Here is a 20,511-nt window from a genome sequence, read left to right on the forward strand (position 1 = left end):
CAGAGAGGTAGGAATCACAAAAACTGCAGCTGGTTAAAAATTGCAAACTTTTTAACACTTTCGCACTCTTCTAATTCGCCTGGCGTCAACCGTTTTTCTGTTAAGTCCGAGTCGGTGAAGTGAGTGGCGGCCATATTTTAAAATATTTGTTAAAAATTTAAACTTTATCCGATCAATCTGCAAGTGGTTTTGAAATGTGCGCCTTTAGAGTGCGCACAATTTGATACCCAAATGAAAGACATAACACGAAAATTTAAGTCACAACAATGGAAAGATTATAAATACGTTTTTAGTCCAAATTTTTAAATATTTGTTAAAATTCTATTTATTGCGCTATTATTATGGGAGTAGTTTTATAATGTGTGCCTTTAGATTGCGAACAATTTGATACCAAATGAAAGATGTAACACGAAAATTGAGTCAGAACACTGGAAAGATATAAATATTTTTGTAATGATGTGCGACCAAAATTTTTAAATATTTGTTTAAATTCCATTTATTGCTCTATTATTATGGCTCTAGTTTTAAGATACGAGCCTTTATATTGCGAACAATTTGATACCAAAACCAGCGACGTAACATGAAAATTAATGTTATCAAACTGAACACAAACACATTAGGTTGCGGGTATGCCAATTGGTGCTCGTTCACGGGTAATTTTAGGCTTTGCTATGAGGGAGTCACAACGGGTTTTTGGACAATATATGCATATACACCTGCAGGGAATTTAATTTCGAACACAATGATACCAAAAAAAATGACGTAGCATGAGAATTAAGGTGAGAAAACTGAAACGAGAATACACATTTTACTGATTTTGTGCACTTACGTGTAACTTTTGCTGACTTTAGGCTTTGGTGTGGGGAGTCACGCCAGGCATTTGGACATTATATACATATACACCTGTAGGGAATTCTATTGCGAACACAATGATACCAAAACGAACGACGTAGTACGAGAATTAAAGTGAGAAAACTGAAACGAGCATACACATTTCGGTGTCGCCACACGCTCGCCAGCACGCTCATCGCACCGCCAGGAATAGTTTGTGCATACAAATGGAGCTCATGCCCAGGGTGCGAGAGTGTTAACCTGCTAAACCAGCTTTTACCAGTTAAACATTTTAATTTTTGACCCAAAGTCAAATGAGCAAGCAGAACTTCACAATCGGAAAACAAGCATAACATCACCACAGTCGCCGTGCGGCAGTCTGCTCAACTCCTCCCTTGGAGGGTGGGTCCCAGACCTCCTGTGCCGGCAACCCAACCCCAGTTATTAATTAAGAGGCAGAACATAAAAAAACACGATTAACTGCCGACCGGAGGGAAGTAGAGATGCCAGGAAGCCTCTGGGTCTCACCCAGAAAATGGAGTTTCATTACATTCAACGCTAGTTTTCTGTGGAGAGCCCCTTCGGCTCTACGGAGCTACCTAACAACAGATAAAGCAAAAGAGGGACTCCACCCCCAAAACTGGGGTGATCCACACCCTAGTTTTGAGGCAGGATGTCAAAAGATGCAAAAACTGCAGATTGAAGGGAGGGAGGGTTGCCAGGAAGCCTCCAGAACTAACCCAGAAAATGGCGTTTCTTTACATTCAACGCTGGTTTTCTGGGGGAGCCCTTCAGTTCCCCAGAGCTACTTCACCAAAGACAAAAGGAAAGAAAGGGAACTTACCTGGGAGGCAGTTGGTGCTCACATCTTAACTCGAAGTCGAGACAACTGACTGCAACTGCTGACCCGAAGCGACACAGGCCCGACTAGGCCCAGGAACAATAAAGAGGTAGCGTGGATCTTGTTCGACCGCCAAAAATCCTGCACTCGAATGTCAATCCAGGACATGTTACCAAAGATGGCAGCAAGAGCAGCAAACTTATGATCATCATGGGCACGGGAATAGACCACAGGCTGGCTAGACTTAATAACCCTGTGGACGGCCCGAGACCCGTACCCACGAACAGGGAAGAAGGGAAACTGGATCAACCCAAAGCGCATCCCCAGACACAGAAGCCATGGTGCGCAAATAACGGCAGAGGGTTGTAGCCGGATACAACACATGATGCACCCCCAGCCTGACCAACCAAGCATCAACAACCCAGGGACCTCTCCGGAAAGCAGCAGTCTCGTTCTTCTCCAGAAAAGACGGAGACGGCTGGAAACATATGAACCTGTCACCATGACCAAAAGAGCAGAAACCCCTTGCGCCAAAGAGCATGAAGCTCCGCAACCCAACCCCCAGAGGCCAATGCCAACAGGACAAGAGCCTTAGAGAGACAATCCTGAACCGAAGGGGCCACAACAATGAAGAGTGCTCTCCTATCTCTCTTCTCCGAGGAGAAAAGAGATAAAAGAGCACTCTGTCCAAAGACCAGAATGGCTCAGGCGATACATGAGCAGGCCAGAGGTGAAACAACGCATGAGACTGCTTGCGAAATGGTGCAGAAGTAATAATAATCCACTGGGGTGCAGTCCAAACGGAGCCGGATCATCGATCCACAAGTGACCCGAACCCTCCAAAGCTCAAGCCAAACCGCCGTGAATTTCGGCAGCATGCTATGGGCCTGACAGAAGGATGGACCCCAGCGCCCCTGGCCAACCTGGTGAGCACTGGTCACAAAGCCCCAGCCAAGAGACGACACGTCTGTGAACACATCGAACAAGAGCTCAGGTAGGCGCCAAGGTTCTGAACACCGAAAAACCCTTAGAGGAAGCCAGCGACGCAGCAGCTGACGTAAGGCCCCCTGGGGTCGAACCCAGCGATCGCGGGAGAGGCAGAAGGGACTTCCGCCAGTCCTTTTGGGTCAAAGGCATTGACCCAAAAGGCAGCATGGCGGAGGCAAAGACGGTGAGCGTTACCCTGAAACAAGGCGACAGAGCAGCCTTCAAACTTTCACAAAGTGTGATGAGACTCAAAGGATGCATACACTGGACCAATGAGCCTTAATGGGGTTTTCCAGGCCCCTTAGGCTGACTACTAAAGGAAGCCCAGGCAAGGCACTGCTAACCAGTTATCCCAGAACTACCAGAAGAAACAAAAGCTGAGCCCCCTGTGATGTGTACACTCACAGGGACTTAGCAGAGGGTCACCAAAAATTATAAGTGGTCCTACAGCCACACCAGGCAAAACAAAACAAAAGAAACACCCTGCAAAAGGACAATGTCTCCAGGAGGAACAGAATTGGCTGCTATGCATATTATAAGATGGCTGCACAGTACCTTGCACCCCAGCTAGAGATGATACTACCTCCTACCCAATGCCAAACAGAGGTAGGAAAAACCCCAGCTGACCCCGAGGCGGGCAATCAGATCCCAGAACAGTTTGTGGAAGGTAACCCCAAACTGCAAGGGCAGTACTTATAGGTCACATAGGGAAAATGACCCTAGGCACATGCAGGCCCCAGTACTTTTTGAATTACACCTGGGTCACACACCAACACACATCAGAATAACAACGTAAGGCACAGCACTGCTCAAAGGATGTAGCCAGAGTCGATCAACTGCCACTCAACACAACAGCCTCAGAACTGGGGTTGGGTAGCTGGCGTGGGAGGTCTGGGTGAACTTCAGGCCCACTTCCCCCACTACTTTGTGGAGGAGACAGTTGTGCAGACAGTGGCACGGTGGCTGTGGTGAAGTCATGCCTGATTGTTTTCTGATTGGAGAGTTCTGCTTGCTCGTTCGGCTTTCAGTTTGCAATTTTTAACCAGCTGTAGTTTCTTTGGGATTCCTACCTTTCTGGGTGACTGACCTGGTAAATGGCAGACATAGACTGCTTCCAACTACAGGGGGGGGGGGGGGTTATAGGCCATTGCTCCTCATGCCTCTCTGAGAGGACCAGGTTCTGGTCCTGTTGAACTGTTGCCGCAGTCTAATATATACACATCAGCCCAGTATGGCTCCGAGGAGCCAAAGGGACTCTGTACAGAAAGAAGCATACTAGGTACTACAAAATAAACTAGAGAAAAATAACTAATGATAATACTCTTCACAAATACTAAATATAGTTTACCCAAAGTAGATTACATTGGTATCTTCTTTGCCTGCATTTCTCAATACAAACAAGACAGTGCAGTACTACAATGCATAATTGAATATTCATAAAAATATTGTTTAAAATCATTACCTACAATAATTTGATTAACAATGAATATGTAATAAAGTGAAGTTCTTTATAAAAATACATCAGATGGATTTTCCAGTGCATGAAATACCTTGACTTCGACACCTACCTTGCTTGTGTAGCCCATCCTCCCAAGGTTTCCCAACGTAAAGAAAATGGTCAAATTAAAGTGTCCTCTCCTAACCTATCAGAGGACCCAAAACTTTGAACAGGACAGAACATCACTTTCGCAAGTCGCTTCCATTTTTCTAGTATGACATTTTCTGTCCTTATGCAATGCACACGAGCAAAACGTGACGTTCTTTGTATGAGAACGGGTTGGCTCGTGAAGCTTCTATTAATGATAGTAGTACAGACTGTACATTGGGATCCAGCCAGAACAAAGACATGTTACCAAACACAGTAGCCAAAGGTGCAAACTTCTGAAGGTCATGGGCGCAAGGATAGACTGCAGGCTGGCTAGACTTAACAGTTTCGCGCATTCGTGCCGCTCTAGAGCGGCACCAATTTTTCTCTTGAGTTCGCGTAACTGACTCGCTCACAAGTCACGAGAAAAAATATTTCTATAAAATCCATTTTTTATCTGATCGACTTGGGAATAGTTTCAAAATACACGCCATGAAATTCCCGTTCTCCCCAAATAAAAATGGTGTACAACAAGTCTAAACTTGACAAACCTGAATAGAGTAGAAACATTTCGTCGCTGTTTGGCACTCATGGCTAGTGATCAACGTAGTTTTTTATTTGGTGCCGGTCAAACGCATCATTGCGTGATATTATGTATTTATGTTCTTCTAGAACATTCTACTGCAAACAGATTACTACAAAAATGAAATACAATGAAAATTAGGTCAGAACAGTGAAAAGAGTACACACTTTTCAATAGGGGTCTCGCCGATGTGCCGTCGGGTGTGCAGTAACGGGTAACAGTTCGGCCACTTCCCACAATCTTGCGGGTGGGCCGCAACCATGATTTTACATTTATATGCATATGTCTGTGTAGGGAATTTTATTGCGATCTCACCGATACCAAATTTAACACTGTAGGACAAGTGTGGAGTTGACAACCCTGAAAAGAGTAGAAACACTTTGTGGCTGTTTGGTGCTTACAGCTAGTGATCGATGTAGCTTCAATATTTGGTGCTGGTCTAACGCATTCTTGTGTGACATTTTATACTTATGTTCTTCTAGAACATTCTATTGCGAACACATTGCTACAAAAATGAAATACGTACATCGAAAATTATGGTCAGAACAGTGAAAGGAGTATACACTTTTCAATAGGGGTCTCGCCGATGTGCCGTCAGGTGTGTGGTAACGGGTAACACTTCGACCACTTCCCACACTCTTGCAGGTGGGCTGCGATCATGATTCTACATTTATATGCTTATGTACACAGGGAATTTTATTGCAATCTCAGTGATACCAAATTTAACGCTGTAGGACAAGTATGGAGTTGATAACCCTGAAAAAGAGAAGAAGGTTTTCCAAGGCCATTGCTCACTGAAACCTATCTGAAGGGGCCAGGTTCTGGTGCTGGTCCCTGGTAGGACTGAACTCCTTAGATAATGTCCCAGTCTAATATAACATACATTAGCCCGATAAGCTCCAGGGAGCCTCTGGGGTTCATCCAGAAAATGGCGTTTCATTACATTCAACGCTGGGTTTTTGTTGTTTTTTAGCCAAACCGTGTTTGGCTAAAACAGAATAGATTAATTATATAAGCCACAATTATACATGCCACATTTTAATCTCATACTCAAGAAAAGTATGAGGCCAAAATTAAAGTGCCAAAGCAATAGGGCTAAATTGGCATTGTGTTCTCAGTCTTGTGTCTATACAATATTCTTACTTGCATTTCCTATCTTTCCATGTCACTTTGGGCATGCTTATCAATTGTATGGCATGTATCTAATTACTGGAGTGAGTTAAGAGCTATGCTTGTGGTGTCCTGTTTTCGTAATACTCTGTCATATGATGCTTTGAAACGACAGACTGTTTTGACCTCCACCACCTTCTCACTTCACTTGTTCCATCTGCTACTCTGTTTACAAAAGAAAACTCTAATATTTTTTGAGCACCTTTGTTTCCTTAGCTTGAATCTAGGGCCTCTTGTTTATGACTTTGTTGGAGTAAGGAATTCTTTGTTAATTTGGTCAATTCCTGTTATTATTTTGAAATTGGTGACCATATCACCTCTTTTTCTTCTATCTTCTAGTTTGGCATGTTTACTCCAGCCTCTAGTTTGGTATGCTTACTCCAGCCTCTCTTCGTAACTCTTGTTTTTCTGTTCTGGAAGTCATTTTGTAGCATGTCTTTGCATCTTTTCTAGTTTATTGAAGTTCTTCCTGAGACATAAGCACCATACAATGAACTACATGCTCCAATTTTGGTCTCACAAAGTCATGAAAAGTTTCTTGATATTTCACCATCCACATAATTAAAAGCAATTCTGAAGTTGGAATGCAACAAATATGCGCCTCTCATAATTATCTTTCTGTGCTCCTCTGGTAACAGTCTAATATCCAAAGCCACCACTAGGTCTTGTTATTAGTTCTTTAATGCCTTTCCATATATATTAATTTTTTATACTTTCATACTCTGGGCGAGAGAACGCCAGACCACCCCAAGGTGGGCCGTGCATTACCCATAAGCGCACAAGGGCAATAAAATGTGTATACTCTTTTTCACTCTGGGCACCTCAATTCTCGTCCTAGGGCTTTCATTTTAGTATCAACATGTTCGCAATAGAATTCTCTACAGAAGTATATGCATATAATGTCCAAAACCACATCGCGCCCCACCCACAGCCAAGCCGAAAGCAGGCCAAAATTTTTAAATTTTCAAAGCGTCATTAACGCACATTTGTCTAATAAATTTTTGACACCATACTTTGTCATCCCTGTGACAAAGTGTTAAATTAAGTTGTGTGTGGTTTATTTTCTCCAATTCCACATTCCATAACATGGCATTTATTCACATTGGATTCCCTTTGCCACATGGTGCTCTAAGCACTTATTTTACCTATATCAATTTGCAAGGCACGCGCGTGCGTGCATGTGTGTGTGTGTGTGTGTGTGTGTGTAAGTGTGTGTGTATACCTGGTAGTGAGTTAAAGTGAGTACAAGGAGAATTTAAGGTAGTCAACACTCAAAGGAAGCATATACATATGTCTAAGAAACAAATAAAACTGACAAAATAAATCAAGTTAAGCACTATAGACTACAGGACATTTGCCATTTGATATCTCAATTTTAAATAGAGAAAATTCCAAACTCAAAAGAGCATAAATACAGTGTAGAGTAACTTCTTGTTCTCTCAATCATTTCACCAATTAGGCTTGATCTCTGACTAAACCTCCTAAATTAATAAGGAGGAATACATATTCAAATAAAGACACCTCTTCTGTAAATAAATGGAGATATCAAGATGACTATTGACAACAACTACAACATACTACAATCATTTTCGTCGGACGCATCACTGCAGTCAGGGACACTGTCACATCGCCAATTCATTTCTATGCAAGCACCATCTGAGCACCTGAATTCGTTGTCTCTACACGTTTCACGATCTAAGAGGGACACAACATTAGTGACAAATACTGATTTCACACTAATACACAAAACATTTTGAATAAATGAAAAATATTCTCTGTCATTGACACGTTCTCTTCTATTCGTGTTGCACATAAACACACAGTTTGATGAAATATCTAAGTCAAACACTAAACTATAATGACCTGGTTTCAGTTGAAATTTCATAATTTTTTAATCATCTATTTTTATATCTCTTAAAAATTATTGTCAAGGGAAGAAATTACATTAATGTATTAGAATATTCATAAAAAAATAGGTCTATACCAGAAACTTTAACAATGCTTCACTGAAATTTAATAGTAAATAATACAGCAATAATAAAAATATTTGAATGTTATACTGATGTCAAAATATATTTTTGGTTATTCTAGGTCCCTAGCATATATAATACTATAAGCTGATAAAAACCTGCAGATATACTATGCCAAATACTGTTTAGCCAGAAAATATAAAAAAATGTATATCTAGGTTTTATTTAATATACACATTACCAATCACACACTAACACTGGAATCAAGCAGGTTTTATTCATACAAATATATGACAGTATTTCTTACAAACATATATATCCTAATACGAAAATAATTTATCTAATTATACAGTAAAAATGAATTGAAATGTCAAGTGAAATTAACACACTGAATGCTAATTAATATTTAAATTCCAATATTTAAAATTTATAAATATAAAAGTCTTACAAGTTATGACAAATTTCAGGCTATGAGATCAAATTATAAAAAAAAAAATGTTTTTTTCAACTAGGCAAGTATCAATCATACGTGGATGGACAGAGAAAGATATGCCTAGGTCATGATATTTCATGATATGAACCGAGCTGTGTAATGATTATACAGTAGTGTGATAAAGAATTCAAGTATAATGATTTGAGAGCATAATAAATACAGAAGAAAGGAAAGGGTGAGGGAGGAGGCTGAAAAGGGAGGAAGAGCAGGAATAACTTTCCTGATGTTTGAATGCTTTATTGTATCTAGGCACACAGTTGTGGATAGAGATGGTTTCCGTGACTACTGCATTCAGCACATTCCACTTGTTGACCAACATACAGGATATGAGTACTACATTTATCTGACACATTTTGATTTCTAGCTTCCCCTTATAATCTATTGTACTCCTTTCTCTCATTCACAAGTGGCTTTCCTATTACTGTCAATATTTTGTATATGTTGATCCCTTTTGTTCCTTCTCTCCAAACATGTTTTGAGATTCAGTTCCCTTAACCTGTCCTCAAAACTTAACTCTTATACCAGTGTTGTTGTAAACATTTGCATTTTGTTAGCCTAGTTTTGCAATCACCTAAGTGTAGTTACAGGACGAGAGCGTCCCGTTTTCTAAGTACTCTTTGTCATATGACGATTTGAAACTACTGATAGTTTTAGCATCCACCGCCTCCTCACTTAACTACCACTTCGACCATCTACCACTCTGTTTGCAAAAGAGAACATTCTAATATGTTTTCTATGTCTTTTGTTTCCTTAGCTTGAGTCTATGACCTCTTGTTCTTTAAGTTGTAGGTTTCAAGAACACCTCTGTCAATTTTGTCAATTCATGTCTACTTTGTGTGTAGCACTCGTATTGCCTCTTTTTATTCTACCTTTGAGCTCTGGCAAATTTAACATCTCTAGCCTCTCTTTGTAGCTCTTGTTTTTCAGTTCCAGAAGCCATTTCATAGCATGACTTTGCAACGTTTCCAGTTTATTTATGTGCTTCTTGAGATAGAATCATTAATCAACTACAGCATATTCAAATTTTGGTCTCACAAAGACCGTGAACATTTTCTCACCATCCATGTATTTAAAAGTGTTTTTGAAGTTGGAAAGCATAGTACATGCTCCTCGCACAATGTTCTTTATGTGGTCCTCTGGTGACACTTGACTATCTAGAGCCACCCCTAGAGCTCTTACTATGTACAGGTAATTACATAAGTGTAATTACCTAAGTGTAGTTACAGGATGAGAGCTATGCTCGTGGTGTCCTGTCTTCCCAGTACTCTTTGTCGTAAACGCTTTGAAACTACTGATGGTTTTGGCCTTCACCACCACCTCACTTAACTGGTTCCAGCCAACTACCATTCTGTTTGCAAAATAAAGCCTTCTGAAATTTTTTTGCACCTTTGTTTCCTTAGTTTCCTATTCATAAAGTGAGAGAATTATGTCCACTACCAGGTCTTTTTCTCTGTTCACTTTCTGCCTTGATCTTAGCAGAGCTTAACTAGAGATGAAGAAGCTCTTGCCTTAGAGCACTGTCCAGAGGGGGATATCTCAGAAATCTTATTTTAAAGTACAGTACAGTACTAGTATCAGTTATGGATGTTGTAAAGTCAGTGAGCCTTCCTTCAAAAAGTTTGTATCTATGGTTTAAATTTTGAGTGGAAAAGTGAAGCTCAATTTTTATTACTGTACCATAAATATAGAAAAGTGGAAATCCAGTTATTTGGATCCCCATTTCCAGATTTCTGAATTGTCTGGATACATGAAATTCCCGATTCTCCAACCCCAATAATCTGAGCATGTCCAGTTAATTAGGACTAACCACCATTATCCATGAAGTCTGAGTTATTAGGCAGCAACTCTCACACACACATTGGTCATACCCAATAAAAGAAATCTAATTGGTTTCTTGCATATACATTTGAGATTCTATTTAAACAAATATTATGGGTAACCACTTAATTGCGAGATATCTTGGAATGCAGTCATGAGTCAAATGTATACAGGCCATCAACAAACTGTGCGGGAATTAGATAATGCAGATTTGGAATAACACAGTTAAACACATTTATACTAATTTTCGAAGTGTGCAGAAAGATAATTTATAAACAATAAGAGTTGAGAATGGATAATGTGTGCCAATTCTTTGGGCTACAGCAGTTTCAGCAATAAATTGGGCTCCCAATATTTTTATATTTCATTAACATTTTTGGTTATATTTATGCATCACTGCACATCCCAATTAAGCATTCTGGATATCATTTTGAACTGAATTTATTGCTGGAACGTAGAGGAAACTTAGAGTAGTAAATTAATGTATAAATAGACATTCTGTTCAGGAAAAAAGAAAAGAAAAACGTAGATCTTGGAGGCTTCTGGAAACTAATCCTATTTTTTCATATACTGAACCTTTAGTTTAAATGGCAATTCTTACGTTTTTATAGTTTTATCTCCATTACTCTTTATTTTTGAGGAATAAATTAAAATTCCTAATGTTTTAATGAAATGTAGGATCTTATAAACTAGTTATTAACTCCCTGCAAACACAATCAGACAAGCACATTTAAGTAAATACACACAAACAAAAACATGCATGTAAAATAAACACATATGCACGCACATACTTCTTACAACTTTAACATGCTAGATTATCTTTTGATTATGTAATCTTTAAATTTTTTATCATAATTAATATACTGTAATATATTATGATAAAGAATTATGTGTAAAATATTATATATATATATATATATATATATATATATATATATATATATATATATATATATATATATATATATATATATATATATATATATATATATATATATATATATATATATATATATATATATATATATATATATATATATATATATATATATATATATATATATATATATATATATATATATATATATATATATATATATATATATATATATATATATATATATATATATATATATATATATATATATATATATATATATATATATATATATATATATATATATATATATATATATATATATATATATATATATATATTATATATATATATATATATATATATTATAAATATTTTACACATAATTCTTTATCATAATATATTACAGTATATTAATTATGATAAAAAATTAAAGATTACATAATCAAAAGATAATCTAGCATGTTAAAGTTGTAAGAAGTATGTGCGTGCATATGTGTTTATTTTACATGCATGTTTTTGTTTGTGTGTATTTACTTAAATGTGCTTGTCTGATTGTGTTTGCAGGGAGTTAATAACTAGTTTATAAGATCCTACATTTCATTAAACATTAGGAATTTTAATTTATTCCTCAAAAATAAAGAGTAATGGAGATAAAACTATAAAAACGTAAGAATTGCCATTTAAACTAAAGGTTCAGTATATGAAAAAATAGGATTAGTTTCCAGAAGCCTCCAAGATCTACGTTTTTCTTTCTTTTTTCCTGAACAGAATGTCTATTTATACATTAATTTACTACTCTAAGTTTCCTCTACGTTCCAGCAATAAATTCAGTTCAAAATGATATCCAGAATGCTTAATTGGGATGTGCAGTGATGCATAAATATAACCAAAAATGTTAATGAAATATAAAAATATTGGGAGCCCAATTTATTGCTGAAACTGCTGTAGCCCAAAGAATTGGCACACATTATCCATTCTCAACTCTTATTGTTTAAATTATCTTTCTGCACACTTCGAAAATTAGTATAAATGTGTTTAACTGTGTTATTCCAAATCTGCATTATCTAATTCCCGCACAGTTTGTTGATGGCCTGTATACATTTGACTCATGACTGCATTCCAAGATATCTCGCAATTAAGTGGTTACCCATAATATTTGTTTAAATAGAATCTCAATGTATATGCAAGAAACCAATTAGATTTCTTTTATTGGTATGACCAATGTGTGTGTGAGAGTTGCTGCCTAATAACTCAGACTTCATGGATAATGGTGGTTAGTCCTAATTAACTGGACATGCTCAGATTATTGGGTTGGAGAATCGGGAATTTCATGTATCCAGACAATTCAGAAATCTGGAAATGGGATCCAAATAACTGGATTTCCACTTTTCTATATTTATGGTACAGTAATAAAAATTGAGCTTCACTTTTCCACTCAAAATTTAAACCATAGATACAAACTTTTTGAAGGAAGGCTCACTGACTTTACAACATCCATAACTGATACTAGTACTGTACTGTACTTTAAAATAAGATTTCTGAGATATCCCCCTCTGGACAGTGCTCTAAGGCAAGAGCTTCTTCATCTCTAGTTAAGCTCTGCTAAGATCAAGGCAGAAAGTGAACAGAGAAAAGACCTGGTAGTGGACATAATTCTCTCACTTTATGAATAGGAAACTAAGGAAACAAAGGTGCAAAAAAATTTCAGAAGGCTTTATTTTGCAAACAGAATGGTAGTTGGCTGGAACCAGTTAAGTGAGGTGGTGGTGAAGGCCAAAACCATCAGTAGTTTCAAAGCGTTTACGACAAAGAGTACTGGGAAGACAGGACACCACGAGCATAGCTCTCATCCTGTAACTACACTTAGGTAATTACACTTATGTAATTACCTGTACATAGTAAGAGCTCTAGGGTGGCTCTAGATAGTCAAGTGTCACCAGAGGACCACATAAAGAACATTGTGCGAGGAGCATGTACTATGCTTTCCAACTTCAAAAACACTTTTAAATACATGGATGGTGAGAAAATGTTCACGGTCTTTGTGAGACCAAAATTTGAATATGCTGTAGTTGATTAATGATTCTATCTCAAGAAGCACATAATAAACTGGAAACGTTGCAAAGTCATGCTATGAAATGGCTTCTGGAACTGAAAAACAAGAGCTACAAAGAGAGGCTAGAGATGTTAAATTTGCCAGAGCTCAAAGGTAGAATAAAAAGAGCAATACGAGTGCTACACACAAAGTAGACATGAATTGACAAAATTGACAGAGGTGTTCTTGAAACCTACAACTTAAAGAACAAGAGGTCATAGACTCAAGCTAAGGAAACAAAAGACATAGAAACATATTAGAATGTTCTCTTTTGCAAACAGAGTGGTAGATGGTCGAAGTGGTAGTTAAGTGAGGAGGCGGTGGATGCTAAAACTATCAGTAGTTTCAAATCGTCATATGACAAAGAGTACTTAGAAAACGGGACGCTCTCGTCCTGTAACTACACTTAGGTGATTGCAAAACTAGGCTAACAAATGCAAATGTTTACAACAACACTGGTATAAGAGTTAAGTTTTGAGGACAGGTTAAGGAACTGAATCTCAAAACATGTTTGGAGAGAAGGAACAAAAGGGATCAACATATACAAAATATTGACAGTAATAGGAAAGCCACTTGTGAATGAGAGAAAGGAGTACAATAGATTATAAGGGGAAGCTAGAAATCAAATGTGTCAGATAAATGTAGTACTCATATCCTGTATGTTGGTCAACAAGTGGAATGTGCTGAATGCAGTAGTCACGGAAACCATCTCTATCCACAACTGTGTGCCTAGATACAATAAAGCATTCAAACATCAGGAAAGTTATTCCTGCTCTTCCTCCCTTTTCAGCCTCCTCCCTCACCCTTTCCTTTCTTCTGTATTTATTATGCTCTCAAATCATTATACTTGAATTCTTTATCACACTACTGTATAATCATTACACAGCTCGGTTCATATCATGAAATATCATGACCTAGGCATATCTTTCTCTGTCCATCCACGTATGATTGATACTTGCCTAGTTGAAAAAACATTTTTTTTTTTAATTTGATCTCATAGCCTGAAATTTGTCATAACTTGTAAGACTTTTATATTTATAAATTTTAAATATTGGAATTTAAATATTAATTAGCATTCAGTGTGTTAATTTCACTTGACATTTCAATTCATTTTTACTGTATAATTAGATAATTATTTTCGTATTAGGATATATATGTTTGTAAGAAATACTGTCATATATTTGTATGAATAAAACCTGCTTGATTCCAGTGTTAGTGTGTGATTGGTAATGTGTATATTAAATAAAACCTAGATATACATTTTTTTATATTTCTGGCTAAACAGTATTTGGCATGTATATCTGCAGGTTTTTATCAGCTTATAGTATTATATATGCTAGGGACCTAGAATAACCAAAAATATATTTTGACATCAGTATAACATTCAAATATTTTTATTATTGCTGTATTATTTACTATTAATTTCAGTGAAGCATTGTTAAAGTTTCTGGTATAGACCTATTTTTTTATGAATATTCTAATACATTAATGTAATTTCTTCCCTTGACAATAATTTTTAAGAGATATAAAAATAGATGATTAAAAAATTATGAAATTTCAACTGAAACCAGGTCATTATAGTTTAGTGTTTGACTTAGATATTTCATCAAACTGTGTGTTTATGTGCAACACGAATAGAAGAGAACGTGTCAATGACAGAGAATATTTTTCATTTATTCAAAATGTTTTTGTATTAGTGTGAAATCAGTATTTGTCACTAATGTTGTGTCCCTCTTAGATCGTGAAACGTGTAGAGACAACGAATTCAGGTGCTCAGATGGTGCTTGCATAGAAATGAATTGGCGATGTGACAGTGTCCCTGACTGCAGTGATGCGTCCGACGAAAATGATTGTAGTATGTTGTAGTTGTTGTCAATAGTCATCTTGATATCTCCATTTATTTACAGAAGAGGTGTCTTTATTTGAATATGTATTCCTCCTTATTAATTTAGGAGGTTTAGTCAGAGATCAAGCCTAATTGGTGAAATGATTGAGAGAACAAGAAGTTACTCTACACTGTATTTATGCTCTTTTGAGTTTGGAATTTTCTCTATTTAAAATTGAGATATCAAATGGCAAATGTCCTGTAGTCTATAGTGCTTAACTTGATTTATTTTGTCAGTTTTATTTGTTTCTTAGACATATGTATATGCTTCCTTTGAGTGTTGACTACCTTAAATTCTCCTTGTACTCACTTTAACTCACTACCAGGTATACACACACACTTACACACACACACACACACACCACACATGCACGCACGCGCGTGCCTTGCAAATTGATATAGGTAAAATAAGTGCTTAGAGCACCATGTGGCAAAGGGAATCCAATGTGAATAAATGCCATGTTATGAATGTGGAATTGGAGAAAATAAACCACACACAACTTAATTTAACACTTTGTCACAGGGATGACAAAGTATGGTGTCAAAAATTTATTAGACAAATGTGCGTTAATGACGCTTTGAAAATTTAAAAATTTTGGCCTGCTTTCGGCTTGGCTGTGGGTGGGGCGCGATGTGGTTTTGGACATTATATGCATATACTTCTGTAGAGAATTCTATTGCGAACATGTTGATACTAAAATGAAAGCCCTAGGACGAGAATTGAGGTGCCCAGTGAAAAAAGTATACACATTTTATTGCCCTTGTGCGCTTATGGGTAATGCACGGCCCACCTTGGGGTGGTCTGGCGTTCTCTCGCCCAGAGTATGAAAGTATAAAAAATTAATATTATGGAAAGGCATTAAAGAACTAATAACAAGACCTAGTGGTGGCTTTGGATATTAGACTGTTACCAGAGGAGCACAGAAAGATAATTATGAGAGGCGCATATTTGTTGCATTCCAACTTCAGAATTGCTTTTAATTATGTGGATGGTGAAATATCAAGAAACTTTTCATGACTTTGTGAGACCAAAATTGGAGCATGTAGTTCATTGTATGGTGCTTATGTCTCAGGAAGAACTTCAATAAACTAGAAAAGATGCAAAGACATGCTACAAAATGACTTCCAGAACAGAAAAACAAGGTTACGAAGAGAGGCTGGAGTAAGCATACCAAACTAGAGGCTGGAGTAAACATGCCAAACTAGAAGATAGAAGAAAAAGAGGTGATATGGTCACCAATTTCAAAATAATAACAGGAATTGACCAAATTAACAAAGAATTCCTTACTCCAACAAAGTCATAAACAAGAGGCCCTAGATTCAAGCTAAGGAAACAAAGGTGCTCAAAAAATATTAGAGTTTTCTTTTGTAAACAGAGTAGCAGATGGAACAAGTGAAGTGAGAAGGTGGTGGAGGTCAAAACAGTCTGTCGTTTCAAAGCATCATATGACAGAGTATTACGAAAACAGGACACCACAAGCATAGCTCTTAACTCACTCCAGTAATTAGATACATGCCATACAATTGATAAGCATGCCCAAAGTGACATGGAAAGATAGGAAATGCAAGTAAGAATATTGTATAGACACAAGACTGAGAACACAATGCCAATTTAGCCCTATTGCTTTGGCACTTTAATTTTGGCCTCATACTTTTCTTGAGTATGAGATTAAAATGTGGCATGTATAATTGTGGCTTATATAATTAATCTATTCTGTTTTAGCAAACACGGTTTGGCTAAAAACAACAAAAACCCAGCGTTGAATGTAATGAAACGCCATTTTCTGGATGAACCCCAGAGGCTCCCTGGAGCTTATCGGGCTAATGTATGTTATATTAGACTGGGACATTATCTAAGGAGTTCAGTCCTACCAGGGACCAGCACCAGAACCTGGCCCCTTCAGATAGGTTTCAGTGAGCAATGGCCTTGGAAAACCTTCTTCTCTTTTTCAGGGTTATCAACTCCATACTTGTCCTACAGCGTTAAATTTGGTATCACTGAGATTGCAATAAAATTCCCTGTGTACATAAGCATATAAATGTAGAATCATGATCGCAGCCCACCTGCAAGAGTGTGGGAAGTGGTCGAAGTGTTACCCGTTACCACACACCTGACGGCACATCGGCGAGACCCCTATTGAAAAGTGTATACTCCTTTCACTGTTCTGACCATAATTTTCGATGTACGTATTTCATTTTGTAGCAATGTGTTCGCAATAGAATGTTCTAGAAGAACATAAGTATAAAATGTCACACAAGAATGCGTTAGACCAGCACCAAATATTGAAGCTACATCGATCACTAGCTGTAAGCACCAAACAGCCACAAAGTGTTTCTACTCTTTTCAGGGTTGTCAACTCCACACTTGTCCTACAGTGTTAAATTTGGTATCGGTGAGATCGCAATAAATTCCCTACACAGACATATGCATATAAATGTAAAATCATGGTTGCGGCCACCCGCAAGATTGTGGGAAGTGGCCGAACTGTTACCCGTTACTGCACACCCGACGGCACATCGGCGAGACCCCTATTGAAAAGTGTGTACTCTTTTCACTGTTCTGACCTAATTTTCATTGTATTTCATTTTTGTAGTAATCTGTTTGCAGTAGAATGTTCTAGAAGAACATAAATACATAATATCACGCAATGATGCGTTGACCGGCACCAAATAAAAAACTACGTTGATCACTAGCCATGAGTGCCAAACAGCGACGAAATGTTTCTACTCTATTCAGGTTTGTCAAGTTTAGACTTGTTGTACACCATTTTTATTTGGGGAGAACGGAATTTCATGCGTGTATTTTGAAACTATTCCCAAGTCGATCAGATAAAAAATGGATTTTATAGAAATATTTTTTCTCGTGACTTGTGAGCGAGTCAGTTACGCGAACTCAAGAGAAAAATTGGTGCCGCTCTAGAGCGGCACGAATGCGCGAAACTGTTAAGTCTAGCCAGCCTGCAGTCTATCCTTGCGCCCATGACCTTCAGAAGTTTGCACCTTTGGCTACTGGTGTTTGGTAACATGTCTTTGTTCTGGCTGGATCCCAATGTACAGTCTGTACTACTATCATTAATAGAAGCTTCACGAGCCAACCCGTTCTCATACAAAGAACGTCACGTTTTGCTCGTGTGCATTGCATAAGGACAGAAAATGTCATACTAGAAAAATGGAAGCGACTTGCGAAAGTGATGTTCTGTCCTGTTCAAAGTTTTGGGTCCTCTGATAGGTTAGGAGAGGACACTTTAATTTGACCATTTTCTTTACGTTGGGAAACCTTGGGAGGATGGGCTACACAAGCAAGGTAGGTGTCGAAGTCAAGGTATTTCATGCACTGGAAAATCCATCTGATGTATTTTTATAAAGAACTTCACTTTATTACATATTCATTGTTAATCAAATTATTGTAGGTAATGATTTTAAACAATATTTTTATGAATATTCAATTATGCATTGTAGTACTGCACTGTCTTGTTTGTATTGAGAAATGCAGGCAAAGAAGATACCAATGTAATCTACTTTGGGTAAACTATATTTAGTATTTGTGAAGAGTATTATCATTAGTTATTTTTCTCTAGTTTATTTTGTAGTACCTAGTATGCTTCTTTCTGTACAGAGTCCCTTTGGCTCCTCGGAGCCATACTGGGCTGATGTGTATATATTAGACTGCGGCAACAGTTCAACAGGACCAGAACCTGGTCCTCTCAGAGAGGCATGAGGAGCAATGGCCTATAACCCCCCCCCCCCTGTAGTTGGAAGCAGTCTATGTCTGCCATTTACCAGGTCAGTCACCCAGAAAGGTAGGAATCCCAAAGAAACTACAGCTGGTTAAAAATTGCAAACTGAAAGCCGAACGAGCAAGCAGAACTCTCCAATCAGAAACAATCAGGCATGACTTCACCACAGCCACCGTGCCACTGTCTGCACAACTGTCTCCTCCACAAAGTAGTGGGGGAAGTGGGCCTGAAGTTCACCCAGACCTCCCACGCCAGCTACCCAACCCCAGTTCTGAGGCTGTTGTGTTGAGTGGCAGTTGATCGACTCTGGCTACATCCTTTGAGCAGTGCTGTGCCTTACGTTGTTATTCTGATGTGTGTTGGTGTGTGACCCAGGTGTAATTCAAAAAGTACTGGGGCCTGCATGTGCCTAGGGTCATTTTCCCTATGTGACCTATAAGTACTGCCCTTGCAGTTTGGGGTTACCTTCCACAAACTGTTCTGGGATCTGATTGCCCGCCTCGGGGTCAGCTGGGGTTTTTCCTACCTCTGTTTGGCATTGGGTAGGAGGTAGTATCATCTCTAGCTGGGGTGCAAGGTACTGTGCAGCCATCTTATAATATGCATAGCAGCCAATTCTGTTCCTCCTGGAGACATTGTCCTTTTGCAGGGTGTTTCTTTTGTTTTGTTTTGCCTGGTGTGGCTGTAGGACCACTTATAATTTTTGGTGACCCTCTGCTAAGTCCCTGTGAGTGTACACATCACAGGGGGCTCAGCTTTTGTTTCTTCTGGTAGTTCTGGGATAACTGGTTAGCAGTGCCTTGCCTGGGCTTCCTTTAGTAGTCAGCCTAAGGGGCCTGGAAAACCCCATTAAGGCTCATTGGTCCAGTGTATGCATCCTTTGAGTCTCATCACACTTTGTGAAAGTTTGAAGGCTGCTCTGTCGCCTTGTTTCAGGGTAACGCTCACCGTCTTTGCCTCCGCCATGCTGCCTTTTGGGTCAATGCCTTTGACCCAAAAGGACTGGCGGAAGTCCCTTCTGCCTCTCCCGCGATCGCTGGGTTCGACCCCAGGGGGCCTTACGTCAGCTGCTGCGTCGCTGGCTTCCTCTAAGGGTTTTTCGGTGTTCAGAACCTTGGCGCCTACCTGAGCTCTTGTTCGATGTGTTTCACAGACGTGTCGTCTCTTGGCTGGGGCTTTGTGACCAGTGCTCACCAGGTTGGCCAGGGGCGCTGGGGTCCATCCTTCTGTCAGGCCCATAGCATGCTGCCGAAATTCACGGCGGTTTGGCTTGAGCTTTGGAGGGTTCGGGTCACTTGTGGATCGATGATCCGGCTCCGTTTGGACTGCACCCCAGTGGATTATTATTACTTCTGCACCATTTCGCAAGCAGTCTCATGCGTTGTTTCACCTCTGGCCTGCTCATGTATCGCCTGAGCCATTCTGGTCTTTGGACAGAGTGCTCTTTTATCTCTTTTCTCCTCGGAGAAGAGAGATAGGAGAGCACTCTTCATTGTTGTGGCCCCTTCGGTTCAGGATTGTCTCTCTAAGGCTCTTGTCCTGTTGGCATTGGCCTCTGGGGTTGGGTTGCGGAGCTTCATGCTCTTTGGCGCAAGGGGTTTCTGCTCTTTTGGTCATGGTGACAGGTTCATATGTTTCC

General features: G+C 38.6%; 2 protein-coding genes across 11 annotated transcripts in view; one reads left to right on the plus strand and one right to left on the minus strand.

Moving 5' to 3' along the window:
* The window catches only part of LOC123767760 (terribly reduced optic lobes), a 354,074-nt gene extending 346,344 nt beyond the window's left edge, over nucleotides 1–7,730 (minus strand). For all 8 annotated transcript variants that reach the window (XM_069310630.1, XM_069310627.1, XM_069310626.1 and 5 more), the window contains exon 1: nucleotides 7,576–7,730. In XM_069310630.1, coding sequence (XP_069166731.1) covers nucleotides 7,576–7,636 — 61 coding nt within the window. In that variant the 5' untranslated portion in view covers nucleotides 7,637–7,730. The remainder of the gene's footprint in view (nucleotides 1–7,575) is intronic.
* Nucleotides 7,731–14,952: 7,222 nt separating this feature from the next.
* Nucleotides 14,953–20,511, plus strand: part of LOC138355490 (very low-density lipoprotein receptor-like) — a 45,955-nt gene continuing 40,396 nt past the window's right edge. For all 3 annotated transcript variants that reach the window (XM_069310665.1, XM_069310666.1, XM_069310667.1), the window contains exon 1: nucleotides 14,953–15,105. In XM_069310665.1, coding sequence (XP_069166766.1) covers nucleotides 15,045–15,105 — 61 coding nt within the window. In that variant the 5' untranslated portion in view covers nucleotides 14,953–15,044. The remainder of the gene's footprint in view (nucleotides 15,106–20,511) is intronic.

The sequence above is a fragment of the Procambarus clarkii genome, chromosome 67 (genome assembly GCF_040958095.1).
Source record: "Procambarus clarkii isolate CNS0578487 chromosome 67, FALCON_Pclarkii_2.0, whole genome shotgun sequence".
Classification (NCBI taxonomy): domain Eukaryota; kingdom Metazoa; phylum Arthropoda; class Malacostraca; order Decapoda; family Cambaridae; genus Procambarus; species Procambarus clarkii.